This window comes from Sorghum bicolor, chromosome 10 (genome assembly GCF_000003195.3).
Source record: "Sorghum bicolor cultivar BTx623 chromosome 10, Sorghum_bicolor_NCBIv3, whole genome shotgun sequence".
Lineage (NCBI taxonomy): Eukaryota > Viridiplantae > Streptophyta > Magnoliopsida > Poales > Poaceae > Sorghum > Sorghum bicolor.
The window spans coordinates 60171076-60188920 of NC_012879.2; the positions used below are offsets into that span (position 1 = coordinate 60171076).

General features: G+C 41.0%; 2 protein-coding genes and 1 long non-coding RNA gene across 5 annotated transcripts; 1 reads left to right on the forward strand and 2 right to left on the reverse strand.

Annotated features, from left to right (window-relative positions):
* LOC110430952 lies at positions 86–1619 on the reverse strand. 2 transcript variants are annotated; one of them, XR_002448379.1, is made up of 4 exons: positions 1369–1608; positions 1110–1193; positions 263–874; positions 86–185 (listed from the first exon to the last, which is right to left on the reverse strand). It is a non-coding gene; the product is annotated as an uncharacterized LOC110430952 (long non-coding RNA). The 2 variants fall into 2 exon arrangements; XR_002448378.1 differs by having other exon boundaries at positions 86–874; positions 1369–1619.
* Positions 2340–4230, forward strand: LOC110430953. 2 transcript variants are annotated; one of them, XM_021449225.1, is made up of 5 exons: positions 2340–2565; positions 2774–2903; positions 3032–3104; positions 3196–3353; positions 3783–4230. In XM_021449225.1, the coding sequence occupies exons 1-5, from the start codon at positions 2511–2513 to the stop codon at positions 4024–4026; spliced, it is 660 nt and encodes a 219-aa protein (XP_021304900.1). In that variant the 5' UTR covers positions 2340–2510; the 3' UTR covers positions 4027–4230. The 2 variants fall into 2 exon arrangements, with proteins under 2 accessions (XP_021304900.1, XP_021304901.1); XM_021449226.1 differs by having other exon boundaries at positions 2346–2565; positions 3211–3353.
* Positions 4338–8268, reverse strand: LOC8064994 (probable magnesium transporter NIPA6). Its single transcript, XM_002438983.2, has 9 exons — positions 7713–8268; positions 7018–7074; positions 6841–6931; positions 6585–6745; positions 6364–6491; positions 6154–6291; positions 5597–5689; positions 5400–5514; positions 4338–4771 (listed from the first exon to the last, which is right to left on the reverse strand). The coding sequence occupies exons 1-9, from the start codon at positions 7846–7848 to the stop codon at positions 4644–4646; spliced, it is 1047 nt and encodes a 348-aa protein (XP_002439028.1). The 5' UTR covers positions 7849–8268; the 3' UTR covers positions 4338–4643.

The following is a 17845-nucleotide window of genomic DNA, read 5'->3' on the forward strand; positions in this document are numbered from 1 at the left end:
AGCTTGCTTCTTCTGAGTTTAACACCAAAACCATTCCAGAATGTGGAACGCAGCTAGCTAGATCTATCAATTTTCACTTCTGAGCTTTAGTGAAATGAGAAATATTAGTATTTATACAAACTACAACATGCAAGCAATAATTCTGCTTGCCTTAAACAAACAATATGAAGTTCTATCCTGCCCCACTGCAAAAAAAAAAAAAAATCACAAATTTATAGGCTCCTATGTATAACCCGAAAAATTGCACATGAAATCTACTTACCCAAAACTACCGGATTGCTGGCACTATAAGATTTACACCACGATTTGCATGTTCTGTTTTTTTTATATCTATCAGTTTCTTCTCAATAGCAAAATTGTAGGAAAATATATCATCACACCGGGGCAGGTGAACTTTGCAGAGCTGCGAAGTAGTCATCTTCAACATTCTTTAGCAGACTTCACTGCTTAAGCTGATACACCATATAGACCCTTATGCACTGGCCAAGGCAACAAAGCTGAAATTGACACGAAAGTTTTGCACAGTCCAAGCCTTGTTATCAGATCTACTTGTACAGTTACAGAAAAGTTGTACTCATCATCCGTTTCAGGCTTTCAGCACCAGCAACAACGTGTGCATGCATAGGGGAACCTGTGCCCAAATTTCAACTGGATTCAATAGACTAACCAGGTGTCCTGTTACCACTTGTTACAGCCTAAGGAAAATCAGTATCGCCGGATGTCCTTTGGCGGTTTGAAGATAATGGCATGGGTTTCGGTTAAAATCCTTTTTCCACATCTTTATAATTTTATTCATCTGTCTGGCAAGTCACGAGCCTAAATCCACCGACCTCGTAAGAGAGAGCAGGAATACATGCCTCACTTTCCAATGATCCTGAAATTGGAGATAGTTGTGGTAAGCATGACTATTAGATAGTTAGAACTCATGGTGAAAAATTCAGTAAGGACTTATTTAAACAAGTTATAGCCACTGCTACTAGCATTTCTGAAACACTGATGTTCTCAACACTCATAACAGAAATATTGTAGGGCGAAAAAAAAACAGGTGTTCTGCTTGCTGCTGCTTATCCTATTACAATCAATGCATGACGATGAAAAGTAATACTTACCCGGCGCAGGACTATAGTCTGGTCTTGTTGAAAGTTATATATGGCCACTGTTCCAGTCCCAAAATCACAGGCTTCCATTATCGCCTACACAAAAACAAAAAGGAAAAAGGTCAAATACTAAGAAGAAATTAAAACTGCACAAGCAGTTCTTTTTTTTGCGACTGTACAAGCAGATTTGCTGATAAAAAGTCGATAATCAGTCTTGTTGCGTAATGTTGACTATGGGAAATAACGAGATGACAAAGGCAATGCACGGTACTGGTCGTGGCTGTGGACGCCGGCCGGGATCACCGGACCCAGATCGGCGTGGAGTGGAATTGAAGGGGGATCCGCCGCCGTCTGGTGGACAATCTCATCTCATCTCCATGGGCGACGAGGGAAGCAGCTCGTATGCAGGGAACGATTTGACGATTGATTGTCGATCGGTGCCGCGCGAATGAGGATGGCGGCGGCCGCGCGCGGTCCGATGATGCATGGCAGCCGAGGCAGGCACGCGCGCGCCGGCCGGCGTGGAACCGCGGGTGATATGGCGATCGGCGTGGGCGTCGTTTAATTTGCATCGATCAGGGTGCGATCGCCTGACTGGCGGACGAGGAGGGAGCGTTCCGGCCGAGCAGTAGGCGTTCTGGCGTGGCGTCCATCGAGGACGATCCGGATTATTGATTGTTTCCTTGCATGCATGCATGCAAGAGCCAATAATCAGGCAGCAGGTGATCGATTTGTTTTTCGTTCCATTTATTCCATGCACTATATAGGGTTCGTTGCATGCACGATCGAGCTAGTTATTCCGGCCCTAAAAAAATTCATCAATCCCATCGAATCTTTAACACATGTACGAAGCATTAAATATAAATAAAAAATAAACTAATTACATAGTTTGGTTGAAAATCGTGAGACGAATTTTTTAAGCCTAGTTAGTCCATAATTAGCCTTAAGTGCTACAGTAACTCATATGTGCTAATGATAGATTAATTATGCTTAATAAATTTGTCTTGCGGTTTACAGATGAGCTATGTAATTTTTTTTTATTAAACCTCTTCCAACATCATTTCGACACATCCAATGTGACACCTAAAAAATTTTCATCTTTAAACAGTGCCTCAGGTGATCGTTTTTTCCACTTCCTATACCATTACCATGCGGTCAGGAATAATCGCCGGGGCGGGCGGGGGCGATATTGTTATTTTTTAGCTAGTTGTTGTAGAAAGAAGAGATATATATAAAGCACGAGGCCCCGGCCCCGCCGCCCTCCTCCATCCAGCACCCCGCCCAAGCCCAAGTCAGTTGCGCGGTACGGTGCTCTCGTGGGGTGGGTGGGCAGGAGCAGCCAGCAGGCGGCCGGAGAGGAGGCAGGGAGGAACAAGTATCCTCCGGCAGGCCGGCGGTTAGTTGGAGTTGGTTATGGCCCCGAGGCGCCAGCGCGAGGCCTCCGCTCCTCGGCAGGCTGCGAACGCAGGTGCGTCTACAGAATTCGTCCAATCGGGTTGCATTGGCTGCGATCGGGGAGGATCGCGCGCGTCGCTGCTAGCTAGATAGGGTGCATTTGAGGTCGATTTCATACGGCATCCCTGCGTTGCTGCGAGATGCCAATGCCGTCCGTGGTTCGACTTCGATCTCACTCGAAATCTTTAATTTTGGATCCATTGCTCGCTCCGCTTGTTCAGGTCGTAGGAATCTGACGGGCGCCGCGGCCGCTCGTTTAGGTCCGAGGAATCATTCGGCCGCCGCCGCCGCGACCGGCCGACGACCGCACGCTAGGAATCGGCGTTCGGTGGGCGACATCGGCAACCACGGGTATGCCCCCTGTCGTTGATGGGTTGGAAACAAGAACTGTCACATCCTTTATTTTTAGGGTATTGGAGTTGGAGCTGCTTCTTCTTCATCTGTTTTCTCTGAAACATATGTCGTCTTCACCGTCACAGGGAGGCCAATCGCCGCCACCGCCGCCTCAACAGGTACCTCAGCGCCCAGCCCAACGCTGCCGCGGCAGACGAGGTATCCCTCTCCACTAGCGTGATTAATTTTGCCTCGGACTGAAACATGCTGTTTATCTATCTAATCTAATGATCGATCTAATTAATCCCAGTTTTCGTCTCTGCAGAATACCATAGCTCCTGCAGAGACGGGCACCATATTAGATGACCTCATGAAGGCTGGGGATGTAGCTGAAGCTGTAGCTATGCTACGGAGGGAAGCCAATCAGTTAAAGGAGATACATGAAGAAATCAATCGAGATTTGCAAAGGTACTTTCGCGACTACCTCGCTGCTTCGTGTATTCTTGTTGGTGGGTACTGATATGTTCATTTGCACGGGGAAAAAAAAAGAACACGCCTTGTTTCATCTCCAGAAAGGTCCCCATGGTGTTGCTGCATGCCGGCATGTGCATGAACACATTTGTAGAGAGCAAGCTTTTGTACTTTGGCTAGTCTTACAAACTCTTAGGATCCACTTCATAGCAGCCCTCTATCTAATAATCAATAGGTTTATCTCTTTGGATCCACTGCTGCTAATTTTTAGTGCTAATGAATCCAAACAGGCCCTTGGTCTTTACTTTACCAACTCAAGTCTATTTAGAAGTGATGTATGTTTATATTTTGCTACATAGCATCCAAATTTTAACTCTTTAACTATACTCAATCTCACATTGAGTTCCTTGTCTTTGTGATGAACAGGCTAGCTGCCAATGCTAACCGGCTTCAGAATGATATAGAGGAGCTTCGAAGTGAGAAGGCTTGGGAAGAAGCTCAAGTCCAAAAGCTGATGGAGGAGCTTGAGAGTGAGAAAGCCCAGAAAGAAGCTGAGGTCCAAAAGGTGATGGAGGAGAATGTGAGGCTAAGCGCAATGCTTGACAAGAAGGAGGCACAGCTCCAGGCCATGAGTGAGCAGTGCAAGTTCATGGCGCTGAATCACAACTAGCAGGCGAAGAGCCTGAGGCAGCTTTCCTCGCCCTAACGATGCAGTGATGAACCTTACAAATTACTGTTACATTCAAGGTTCATATGTAGGTGGATATTTTAATAAATTTGCCATGGACATTCTGGCACCAGTTTGGCAAAAGTCCAAATTCAGAGGTGGGGCAGCAAATTTTAGCTCGTCTAGCTAAACAGAAATTTCACATTACAAGATGAGTAAGGGTCGATTTTTACCCTTTTTTTTTGCGAGCACATTATTTAGATCTTTAGTTCAACACCCCGGAGAATCATTCGAGAATGCGGAACACAGCTGGATGAGTCAATCTAAACTTCTTAGCTTTAGTTAAAGGAGAAACATTTACACAAACGACAACATGCAGGCAATAATTCTGCTTGCTTTAAACAATGGTAAAAGTTCTATCCTATCCCAGTACAAAAACAATCACAAATTTACAGGCTCCTATGTACAACCCGAAAAATGGCTGATGAAATCTCCTCACCCAAAACTGCCAGATTGCTGGCACTATTAAGATTTACACCTCACATAGATTTACACCTCGCATGTTCGGTTTTTTATGTTTATCAGTTTCTTCAATAGCAGAAGCGTACGAAAATGTATCATCATACTGGGGCTGGTGAACTTTGCAGAGCTGCGAAGTAGTCCTCTTCAACATTCTTTAGCAGATTGTCGCTGCTTAAGCTGATACACCATGATATAGACCCTTTGTCCAAAGGCCAAGGCAACAAAGCTGGAATTAACACAAAATTTTGCTCAGTTCAAGCTTTGTCATCATAAATATATATTTTTTCACGAATGAGCAGGAGAGCTGCACATCATCATTATCATTATATTAAGAACATAAACGAGTCTAAGGAGACTCATGCATGGCCCCTAGAGTAGGAAACAATACAATTTTGCCAATAAAAAAACAAATAAACCACCAGCGACCTAACCACAAAATCTAGTCATCGCAAATTTATTATATTACTGCCAGAATATGCCAGATAGACAGTTTCTGGAAGTTTCATATTCACACAAAAAAAAACAAGCCATCAGTCCAAATGAGCTTTTGGTCAGAAAAGTAATGAAATACTTTTACAAATGTCAAGGCACATGAATGCTAACTTAAGGCTATCACCAATTAAGTGATAATTTGATAACACTATTAACTGATAAAGCAATAGCTTGGCAATTTTTGTAGCCACATAAAGTGTTGAATCCTCATAGAAAAGCCTGACTGTTTCTTCCATAAAATTGGAGCATTAGGAGTTATCGACAAAAAAGGGGAATAACGATTCAGCAGAGTATGGTGTATTTTTGCTATAGGAAAATTACACATATATGTAAAAACAGCAAATTGAGCTAAATGACTATACCTGCAGAATTGTTGGCTCCCTCCTCTGCTGTGTGCAACAAAATCGTCCCAGAAAGGATGGTTATGAGGCCACATAATTCAGAAGCAATACTACTGAAACTTTGACCAGCCCAGTCCTGCATTTCATAGTTTCGTGTAATAAGCCCAATAAGTCCAACACACTGCTTAATTAACAAACCAAGTAGGACTAGTTTCTACCTTAAACATAATTCCACTCGCCACTATTGTAAGGGTAGTAAACATTACATAATAAATAGGAGAAACAATAGCCAGATTAAAGGTATCCAATGCCTGCAAAAATAGAAGAAAGTAAGCATAACCCAAAAACTGAGATGTACGCTGCAACGGTAGGAAATGTACTAAAACAATTTAATATGCAAGTTTTCTTGATAACTTGTAGTGGATACTTAAAATATGCTTGTAGCTTGTTGCAGAATACTCCTTCCATTCCAAATTATAAGTTGCTTTGAGTTTTTGGTATATCCATTTTGCTATGCATCTAGATATAATAATATGTTTAGATACACAGCAAAATGGGATGAACCAAAAATGTAAAACCGACTTATAATTTGGAACGGAGGCAGTAACAAAACTTTTCTCACAAATACAAGCTCTAGGTGCAATCGAGCAAAATACAGACAATTGCAACCATAAGAAAAAGCCATAAAAAAATACAGACAATTGCAACCATAAGAAAATACATTCATAGGTGAAGCAACAGAGTAAAAGAAGAAGAAGACAAGCATACTGCATACCTTGTTGAGATAATTTATTTGAGAAACCCCACAGACAATTGCAACCATAAGAAAAAGCCATGTGTATGGATAAGTAGCCTGATTCACTCCATCCAACGTAAGCTTTATGGCAACACCAATGGCTTTGATGCTAACGACCTACAAAATCAGGAAAGCTCAGTAACTTAATATTCCTACAGTTAATCTGTCTGCCACTCAAAGCACACTTACCGTTAGTGATCCCATTGAAGAGCAGATACCCAGATATATCAGGATGTTAGTCTGGCCGTATCGAGGTTCAAAGAAGAGTACAAGTGTTCCCACGAGTAACAATGTTGTCAGTGCATATGCTAGAAATCCTGCCAATGATCGACAGCCCCACGATGGAGACATTCTGTGAGAACTGCAGCTCCAACAAACTGTTATGCGCACAACTGGGTGCAACGACTCACCTGGTTGGGTAGCTAGGTTCCAGATTTCTTTGACAGAGTTAGGCATATGCTCTTCGGGAGCATGCACAACAACAACAACTGAGCCTACTATGCACGATACACATCCAAGTACTCCGAGCTTCTCAAGCCGCTCCTTGAGCACAAAGTGCGCCAACACTGAACTGCCCAATTCCAAAAAAGCTCAATGTCAAGCAAAGAAGATCGCAGGACCGCATATGTGAGTGGTGCCAGCTTGTGGTATGGTCTGAGAATTCACCTCACAATTATGCTTAACGCTCCAAGTGGAGTCACGAGTACAGCTGGTGCAAATATGTAAGCAATGAAGTTTGCGACCTCCCCAAGCAGCACTTGTGAAGATCAACACTAGGCAAATTCAGTTGGGGATGCCAAAGTTTAAATTGAGAGTAAATATTACGTGGAGCGCGCGGCATACTTGTGGTCATTCCGGCCCACCACAGTGGCTCGGAGAGGTAAGTGTATCCTCCACCACCTGTAGTGCAAAACAGAAATGGACCCGATAAGCTTAAATCAGAGGACTATTGGGCATGACGCATGAGCAGAGCATGTTTTTTTTATGGAATCTCTGATAGACCTTATAACAGATTGACGAAAAAAGAAGACATAGTTGATGAAGTTGAACACAACAATACTAGATGAAAATTAACAGAGCAACCAAATTGGCCCCCATCTTGGAAACCGAAGCAGCCCGCGAGCTTGGATCACATGTATTATCTATCTAGAAGACAGCGACAAGACGATGAGGACCGAACCGCTCATGACGCGCACAGGTTTCTGACTTTGGCTAGCGACGGCACAGGATTGTCAAGATCTAGAATCACAAGACATCAGCCAGGTCCAATCACTGCAGACAAGGCGTCAAATCACGCACCGGCAGGGCACCGGCACGGCAGTGGTCGGAGCCTCGGATCAGTGGATGGAACGAATGCGGGTTCAGATTCAGAACGAACGGCCTCCCGAGGCCGAGGCAGGAGCAGATCAGGTCAGACGACTCAAGAGGCTGCCCAGGGTAGGATGGGATCCTAAGACGCGCGTGGAGAAGAGGAAGACGGGTCGACGCTAGGCGCGGCAACGCGGCGGTGAGGTGGATGAGGGGGTGCGGTGCCGTACCTGCGCGGGCGCCGCACTTGGCAGCGCGCAGGAGGCCGATCTTCTTGAGGATGAAGCTGGCGCCGATGAAGACGCTGGAGGCGACGGCGAGCGCCAGGCCCTTGGTGTTGTCGGACACCGCCTCCTCCATCGCCATGGCTTCCTAGCTGTGCTGTGTGGTGGCCTGGTGGTGGATGCCGCCAAATGGCGTCCCCCGAGCCCAATCCCTGCCTCCTCTGCCGCCCCGCTTCGAATCGAAGCCAGGAAATTTGAATCGGGGAGGAGGGAACCGGGACAAGGGCTCCTTGGTGGGGGGCCGGCCGGCCGGCGCAGCGCAGCGCAGGCTGTCCACGCCTCCACGCTCCTCCTCCTCGTCTGATTTGTCGTTGGGTCCTCCTCCTCCTCCTCCTCCTCGTGCGTGCTCGCGTGCGGCGTTACTATTCTCCCGGCTCCCTCACGCTCCGACGGCTGCCGGCGGGCCGTCCGTTGATTGGGTGCCTGCCTGGTTGGCGCGGGGCTCCTTCCGCGATGGGGGGGGGAGGGAGGACGGAGGAGGCCAATAGGCGCGCACAGCCGGGCCCCACCAGGCCACCACACACGTCCACACCTTGTACTACAGGGCCACGGTGCCAGGGTGGACGAATGCGATGGTGGGACCGAGATGTCAGCCCGTGGAATGCACTGACGGGAGCAGATCTGGTTTGGGCTTGTGGTGCGCGCCGGCGCGGTCTTGCGAAATGGCAATTGGCAATGGTCACATTGTACCATTCAAATTTACAGTTTGTCTCTTCGAAGACGTGAGAGCAAAATACTAGTAGTTATTATGTTCACTTTCCCAATAAGACTACAACAAGATCCGAACAATATTTAGGTACTCAAATGAGCATTTTAAAAGTTTAGAGAGTAGAATAACATAACGGCAAGTTTAGAGATTGATGATGAACTTCACTCTAATAAAAATAACATTATCCAAAACGAATATAGAACTGGTATTACTCCATCCGCTAAAAAAATCGATTCTAAAAGTTAAACTTTCTTAATTTTAAATAAAATGAAATCAGTATCTGTATTTTCAAACACTTTTAGGATAAAATAAATTTTATATTAATTTAACTATACTCATTCAATATTATAAATATTAATAGTTTACATATAAATTCAATGAAAGTAGAATTTGTTTGACTCTTCAAAAAGTTGTATTTTCTTATTGAGGAAGTACACATTGTGTGGCTCGGTAATAACTGTTATATATATATAGTAACATATAAAAGGATAAATCATAAAACAAAACCTCGAAACATGTTTGGGTGGATCAGGTGCTGTTGGGAGCAGGAGGCTCTCGTGAAAAAAGAAAAAAAAAAGAGCATCACGATTCCCAACGCCGGAGTGGGTTTCTGGGATCGTGTTCCTCGACCCGGCGAAGCCGAAGCCACTTGGCCACTTGGGCGGAAGAAAGCTGCCTTTTTTTTTTTTCTTCTTTTGTTGGTCGCGTTGTCGCGGTGGATCCAAATGGCACCATGATGCTCCTCTGCTGCTTCTCTTCTTGTGTTCTCGGCATATATTCGGAAGATGTACCACTGCCCCCTTTGACCTTGGCCAGACAAACCTCCCCGTCTCCGGTCACGCAACGACTACGAAAAAATTAAAAAAAAAAACTAGCATGAGCATCTTCTTCCGATAAAAAAAAGGTGTGATTCACGTTTTTTAAGAGTCATCAGATCAAGCCAAACATTCTTAAAAGTAATATGAAACAAATATAATGAAATATGCTATTTTTTTAGACTTCGTTAAACTTATTTTTTTTTTATTTGGTTCAATTCTAGAACTAGTAGTACGCTACTTTCTCTTAGGTCAGTCTCAATGCATGTTTCATGGGAGTGTCATGCACATTAAATAGGGTGCCACATAAGCAAAATTGCTGACTTGGTAGGGTCATTAAATGAAGGAATTTCATCAGATGAGAGAGGAGTTTCATCCTCATGAAACTCACGTGGCTCGGTTACCTAGTTTATAGTCTTGGTAACTGTACCATGAAACTATGCATTGAGACTGGCCTTAGAAGGAGGAGTATTGTCACGTTAACTGTTAGGCGAGTTTCGGTGGGGGTTTCATCACGATGTCATGTACATTTATTAGAGCGTCATGTCACCAAAACTGCACTTTTTGCATGAAACGAAGAGAAGAGAGAAGGAAGTAGTTTCACCATGGTGAAACCCCGCGGGTGTTGTTTCTCACGCGGTGAAACGGGATGAAATCCCACTGGGGGCTAAATCGTTTCACCATCTTGCATGTGATCCAATCATTTTGCAGTAATTAAATGCTTTGCCCAGTTTAGAAAACGTCAAGGTGAAACTCATGCATTGTGATGGTTGTTTCATTATTCGTTTCATCGATGCCCTATTAGCGAATTTGTTTTGGAAACAGTGCATTAAAACAGACCACTGACACCGACCTTAGAGCATCTCCAAGGGCCTCTCCAAATCAGTTTTGCATTTGGTAATTTGCAAAAAACCACAAAAAGGGGGCTCCAATGGTTTTGCAAATGAGTTTTGCATTTGTGCAAACTTTGCAAATCTTCCTCACAACTTGGCATTTATACAGAGGACTCTGGGTTTGGCAAAATAGAGTATGCCAAGTCAGTTTTGCAAAGGCCCTTGGAATAGACATTTTTTTAGGTTTTGCATTTTGTTTTGAGACTTTGCAAATAACCTCAAATACAAAACTGATTTGGAGAGGCCCTTGGAGATGCTCTTAGCATCATTACTGTGAGTTTTGAAAACTCTGTAAAAAGGACTATCATCCTCGGCGTGACGCGTGTGCAGGCGTGCATAAGCCACCAAACGGTTCCACATGCGTGCGTCGCCACCGTCCGAGACCTGAACCTTTCAAATATGGAGTTAGCTAGCTAATTTGAAAGGAAGCTTCATTCTCATCCAGTCTGTTTGCCGGCGTCCTCGCATGAGCCGTCGATGTCCAAACGGCGAAGCAAACGAGTAGTAGAGCAGTGCTTTCAAAAGCAAAAACACCGGCCCGATTGATTAGTAGTGGAGATACAGCATGGTCACGTTGCATCATATATATTGTTGCTTGTGCGTGTGCCACAGCGGTCTGGATCACCTACATACACACGACGATGACACGGCCCCGGATCGGACGTCGTTGACTAACTACAGTAAACCGTGTCATCATAAAAAAGAAAAGAAGAATTAGGTACTGTTTAGAGTCCACGGTTTAAAGTTTAGTCACTAAAGTTCGGACCAGCCATTTCCAAACAAGCAGCCGGCTAAAGTTTATCTAACCTTATAGAACAATACAAGTGAAATAAAGTGGTCTAAATTTTTAGTCCTCAATAACTTTAGCCAACTAAAATTTATACCTTGGGATCAAAACAAAACCTCAATCTAGGTATTCCTTCATTTGTTTTCAATTATATGTTATATTAGTCTTGTACTAGTCAAACATTTCTATTGTTTTTACTTATTAGTTTTGAAAACTTATACTCCCACCAGACCTGTAAAAATAGTCATTTAGGACAACGACATGGTCTCCAAAACATAACTTTGATTTATTGTTTTTATAAAAATATTTTTTAAAAAGTAGTATATGTATATTTTTATAAAAGTATTGTTCAAGACAAATCTATTCATATGGTTTTCACATTTCCAAATTCAACAACTTAAAAATTATTCATGATTTTATATTCTCGATGTTTGATTCAAACTTTGTCCAAGACGAAATTCTTTATAGGTAGGGAGGGAGTATAAGTTAACAATGTCATGGTTTATGTCTTTTAAATAAATCCGCAATGACAAACACTCTTAATGATATATGTAATTCACATGCTGTAAAACTATATTAATTTTCTTTAAATAAATGATCAAAGATAAAAGTGCTTGATTTAGAACAAAAGCAATACGTCACGTAATTCAAAATAGAGAATAGTACTGGCTATCACATTGCATTAAGTTGGTTGATCCGCCCATCGCAAGTGATCGCATATTTTTTCGAACGCGCAAATTTGACCGTATTTCATTGAGAGGAGAAAGTGATCGCAATTTATATATATAGGCGGGTATAATTATATTCAAGCAAACTAAACTCGTGCTGCCGTGCACAACTGGCACGCACGGTCGTGGTCGCTGGATATCGTTTATCCTATCCCATCGGGTTGCATTGCATGATCATGGAAGTTTCTTTTCTTAAAAAAATAAGTGTGTCAGGGAATTCAATTCGTTCAGTTCAACTACTAACCAGAGGTCCGGAACACGCATGCGGTGCGGCACGTGCACGTTTAGGTGTACTGTGGCTCTAGTGATATGCATTTTGTTTATATACTCCTTTGTATAAGATTTAAAGTCGTTTTGCACAATATTTTAGTTAAACATTGCGAATATAAATTATAAATAATTTTTAGTTTGTTAAATTTGTAAATGTAAATATATGAATAGATTTATCTTGAAAAATACTTTTATAAAAGTATACATATATTATTTTTTTTTCTAAATATTTTTAAAATAAGATATCAAAGTTATGTTTCGGAGATCGTGTCGCTGTCCTAAACGACTTCTAAATCCTAGGAGTACCTTAATGAATGAATGTGGGATAAATATTTGAAAGCTCGCTCAGATTAGCAGGTCAGGGGCATAGCAAGAGAGAGAGATAGCTAACCTAGCCATTGGCGGAGAGAGGGAGGCAACTGAAGCTTTTAGAGTCGGGTTTAGGTCTTCTTTTTGCTGAGGGGTTTGGGATTGTTGTAGAAATTTCACTCTTGCTAGGGCAACTATCTTGTCCAGAAGAAAAAGAAATACCAAAGTTTCAAAATTTACACCACAGCTATCATGATCATAGATGTGCCCACTGGAATCAAAATCTTTAGTTGGATCACAACCATGTGGGGTGGTTCGATACAATACAAAACACCCATGTTATTTGCTTCCAATAGTTCGACCTATCTAGCTGCTCATGGTGTTTCACAATCCGTATTTCCAATTGTGGTTCTGTCCTTCCTATTACTCACTTTGATGTGTCTAGGTTGGAGCGGAGGGAGTATATCAACGTTGATAGATATATAAAAAATATAAATATAAAAGCTTGGTCGTATGCAAAAAAAGCTATGTTAAATTGTGCTCCAGATGATTTTGTACGTACTCAGATGCTAATTTATTGTAGGAGAAAAATGTTATTGAAGTAGTTACTGGTTCTATTTGATAAGCTCAAGCGAACAGGGTGAATTGTATATGACCCAATCACATTAAATATTTAAAATTATCTAGACTATTTCATCCACGAGATTTTATGGGCATTGAATAAACCGATGTGGCAAATATTATAAATGAAAAGTGATGATAAAAGTTTCATATTATGAAATGAGTTTTATAAGGGGGGAGGGGGCGGAACTTATTTACACTATTTTCAGCACCTAGAAATCTTGGAAACAGGAACATCAAACTCTCATTGAGTCTTAGTGAGGAGTTTTGTGATGTTGTTTTAAAATTACCATATCTATAGAATGAAATCAAACATGAACAGAATATCCACTTTCAGTAGAGAGTTTAATTCTATAATTTGTTAGACACGTTCATGACTCAAAAGAGATTTGTAATTGTGCCAAAAGGCTCTATCTTCATAAAACTCACTTCTTCTCCATTTCCTTAAAAAATTGCGATGACATCATCTTATGTATAGTAGCTTATCAAATGTAAATAGATCTCTGATAGACTCTCACTAAGAATGTCCTTATATAACTGATCACATCAATTGATTTCAACTTATCTAAAGTACTCCCTCCATAAAAAATGGATTTTTTGCACCCTGAGAAGTCAAAAATATCTTATGTACAACCAAATATATAGAAGATGTTGTGTAGTAAGTATAACACTAGATTAACGTATATTTGTTATAATTAATAATTAATTTACCTGAATATATAACTATTCTTTTTTTTATAAATCAGATCAAACTTGATAACGTATGACTTCTTGTAGAGCGATATTTCTTTTTTCCTTCACGGAAGGAGTAGTCGGCTGCCTCCTTGCTTCACGCTAAAATCGAGTGCAACCAGATCACAAAGAGCAATGAGCATGCAGTGCGACAATTTGGGAAGAAGACAAGTGTTAAGCGTTGATTGCTCCAAACAAGGATGATTTTGATGAAAAATCCAAGCGTCAACGATGTTATGACATTGTATTAGGTCCTATTGTTCTTTTACATTTTATTTGTTTATTGTCATAGTATAAGTTATTGAGAGAGAACGATCAATATCATGACAATGTCAGTCTAATCAATACTCTAGGTTTGTCATAGTATAAGTTATTAAGAGAGAGTACTACTAGTCGTCCATATGTCCATCCACTAGGTTTGTTAAACGAATCCGTTTGACTGGTCCATTATAACAATATATATAGTTTTCTCATCATGTAACTCCCATATCTTTGGAAAGAAAAACAATACTATAAGTTGGCTAATTGTTAGCGAGCTAAAAGTTAGTTAAAATCACTCATAGCACATCTAAATAGGAGAGTCAATAAGTGGTATTGTGATTCTTGGCCAACTAGGTAATTACCCATAGCTAATTTAAAACAATCTTTTATCCTAACTAGTAACTAGTCTTAGGGTTTGTTTGATAAACATGTGCTAAAGTTTGTCCACAACTAGTTAAAGACTTTGTCTAAGAAATTAGCACGTCTATTAGTCCTCTTGGGCCGTGTTTAGTTCCAAAAAAGTTTTGGGAAATGGACACTGTAGCACTTTCGTTTGTATTTGACAAATATTATCCAATCATGGACTAACTAGGCTTAAAAGATTCGTTTCGTCAATTCCGACCAAACTGTGCAATTAGTTTTTATTTTCGTCTATATTTAATACTCCATGCATGCATCTAAAGATTCGATGTGATGGAGAATCTGAAAAATTTTGCAAATTTTTTTGGGAACTAAACAAGGCCTGTTTGATGCAGTGGAGCTAAAATTTGTAGCTGGCTAGCAATCAGCACATCCACATCTAACACATATCCATCAATCTTTAATGAAAATCGAAACGACGTCGCGCTTTTGACTGTTAATTAACTACCAACGACTGATGGGAGAGAAGGGAGCACGATCTCGGGTCATCAGCGAGACTTCCATAACATCACTCATCCAACCGCCGTCAGCCACGTGGGCTGGGGACCCCACCAGGCCAAGTTGGCCTTGTTTAGTTTCAAAAATTTTTTAGTTTTCGAAACTGTAGCACTTTCGTTTTTATTTGATAAACATTGTTCAATTATAGAGTAATTAGGCTTAAAAGATTCATCTCGTGATTTACAGATAAACTGTACAATTAGTTTTTATTTTCATCTATATTTAGTGCTCCATACATATGCCGTAAGATTCGATGTGACAGAGAATCTTCAAAAGTTTTTGGTTTTTGAGAATTGAGATGAACTAAACAAGGCCTTTGCCCGGGAAGCAACAGCGACGCGCGCGCGCGACCTCTGACTCTGACCGGAGCCACCACCACGCGCCGTGCCGTCCCGATCGCGCTCTGGATGCCGTGCCGGACCGGACCGCCTCGCCGTCGCCGCGCCCCGCACGGCGTACGCGTTTGCGTGCTGCCGTCGGCGGCCGCCGCCGCCGTTCACGTTCCATGGTTCACACCGTGGTTGGTAACGGACTAGGATGCACTCTGCTCTGTGCAAATGTTGGTGGATTGGAGACGTCGTGGCCGTGCGCGACGCGGCGACGGCGAGGCGGGTGTGTCAGCCAGAGAGTGTGGCAGTGCGCGCGCTGCGTCTGCCACTGCCACGTGCCGCGTGAAGCATACATCACGTGCATGTGACATGCTGCTTGGACTGCTGCTTCGTGGTCAGCAACAGCAAATGATTACGCACGCAATGCTTAGACCGCATTATCAGCGTGTTAGCTCGAACTTATCTACTGAATATGTCTGTCAGTTATGAGTAGTATTTTTCTCTAAGGCCCTGTTTAGTTCTCCACCTAAAATTTTTTCATCCATCCCATCGAATCTTTGGACACATGCATGGAACATTAAATGTAGATAAAAAAATAAACTAATTACACAGTTTAGTTAAGAATCGCGAGACGAATCTTTTAAGCCTAGTTACTCCATGATTAGCCTTAAGTGCTACAGTAACCCACATATGCTAATGACAGATTAATTATGCTTAATAAATTTGTCTTGCAGTTTTCTGACGAGCTATGTAATTTGTTTTTTATTAGTTTCTAAAACCCCTCCCGACATCCTTCCGACACATTCGATGTGACATCCAAAAAATTTTCGTTCCCAATCTAAACAGGCCCTAATAACAAATTAGTAAATAATAGTTTCAGCCAAAACTTACTAGCAGACTATATGTTACCAACCAAAGCAGGCGAGATGCCAGCGCCCGGCATATGAACCTTGTTCGTTTGGTTTAAAAGCCATGACTGAAAACATTATTTGCTAATTTATTATGAAAGAAAAACACTACTACAAAACCAACAAATTTAGTAGTTCAAACAAATAGGACATGGCGCGTTGCCTGCAGCGTACTAATACGCACTACCCAGTACTCCCTTCGTCCCAAAATAAGTGTCGTTTTCGTTTTTCGAGAAATAACTTTAACTAAATATATAATAAAAATATTAATATTTATAGTACATAATTAGTATCATTGAAAAGATCTTTAAGTCTAGTTTTTTAACAAAATTATTTAGAGATAAAAATATTGCATGTATTTTCTACAAATCGAGTCAAAATTGTGGCACAAAAACCTAAAACGACACTCTTTTTGAAATGGAGGGAGTATAGGAGTAGCAGTAGTACACACTAGATGGGCACCCGGCAGGGTTGGTCAATTCCTGCTCAACATTTTTCATCTGTTTCCACGTATTCAATTTCTTAGTAATTATTTTGTGATGTGAACCTAAACTACCTTCGTGTTGAAGAACTAGGATCTTGTTTAGATGCGAAAAGATTTTGGCAAATATTGTCCAATCATGGACTAAATACGATCAAAATATTCGTCTCGCGATTTACAGTTAAACTGTGCAATTAGTTTTTATTTTTATCTATATTTAATGCTTCATGCATGTGCCGAAAGATTCGATGGGACAGAGAATCTTGAAAACTTTTTGGCTTTTAGGGTGAACTATGTGTGATTTATCATCTATATATGCATGCCATCCGATGGATGCATTCCGTGACATATGGATAGCATGCGCGGTGTGGCTCCAACAGTTTAGTTAAAATATATAAATTAGGTGTGCTCAATAGATAATATACTTCCTTCGTCCCAAATTATATGACGTTTTGGTATCTCTAGATTCATAACTTTACCATGTACTATGTATATAGATAACATATATCTAGATTCATTGTTTTGTTCTGTTTTGTTATTCCTTTCTTTGTACTTGTTTCACTATTTTTAATATATTCTCAGTAGGGGCTCCTTGCCCTTCCTGTTCTATAAAAAAACATACTACGTAGCAGAAGCTATGAATCTAGAGAAGCTAAAATATCTTATGGTTTGGAATAACAAAATGAGTTCTTTTTTCATGAATAACAGTACAAATAGAACAAACTAAACTAGGTTAATTGGAACAACTGATAACATCAAAATTTACAGCTAAAATATAAATTTATGATGTCACAAAAAGATACTATAAGAGATCATATAACTTAACAAAGTTTCCAACTGAACAATACATGTTAAAAACTCACAAAAGTACATCACAATGACGAAACACATATATATTAATTGACAAATCTATTATAACCTTGTAGAGATTACAGAGTGTCTATGTTAGAAAATACATACTGAAAACTAAAATAATCAATTTTGATTAGATGTACATATCTATTAATTTTTTTAATACTCGTGCAACTATATTTTTTTAGTTCTAGAACACCGATTGTTTGACTAGTTAGTGATATAATAATTGCTCTAATCATCTTTGTCATATAGGAGATGAAACCAAATTTATTTCCTTTTATTAAGGGTCTATTTGGATCTTCCTAGAATTAAAGCTATAAATATATAGTTTAAAGTTAGCTCTAAACTTTAGTCCATCTCATATTAGAGTTTTAGATCTCAAAGCTGAGCTAGGTCTAAAGTTTTGAGATGTTGATCTAAATAAGTCCCGAAAGGATCGCAACTGTAAATAGCCAATAGGTCA

What these genes read in the sequence shown, in the direction of transcription:
- LOC110430953 (XM_021449225.1), top strand. Translation starts at nt 2,511, where the DNA reads ATGGCCCCGAGGCGCCAGCGCGAGGCCTCCGCTCCTCGGCAGGCTGCG. An exon ending in TCGGCAGGCTGCGAACGCAG is followed by an intron (nt 2,566 to 2,773) that starts GTGCGTCTACAG and finishes CCGCTTGTTCAG; the next exon opens with GTCGTAGGAATCTGACGGGC. An exon ending in ACGCTGCCGCGGCAGACGAG is followed by an intron (nt 3,105 to 3,195) that starts GTATCCCTCTCC and finishes AATTAATCCCAG; the next exon opens with TTTTCGTCTCTGCAGAATAC.
- LOC8064994 (XM_002438983.2), bottom strand. Translation starts at nt 7,848, where the DNA reads ATGGCGATGGAGGAGGCGGTGTCCGACAACACCAAGGGCCTGGCGCTC. An exon ending in GTGGGCCGGAATGACCACAA is followed by an intron (nt 6,932 to 7,017) that starts GTATGCCGCGCG and finishes GATCTTCACAAG; the next exon opens with TGCTGCTTGGGGAGGTCGCA. An exon ending in GAACCTAGCTACCCAACCAG is followed by an intron (nt 6,492 to 6,584) that starts GTGAGTCGTTGC and finishes GATCATTGGCAG; the next exon opens with GATTTCTAGCATATGCACTG.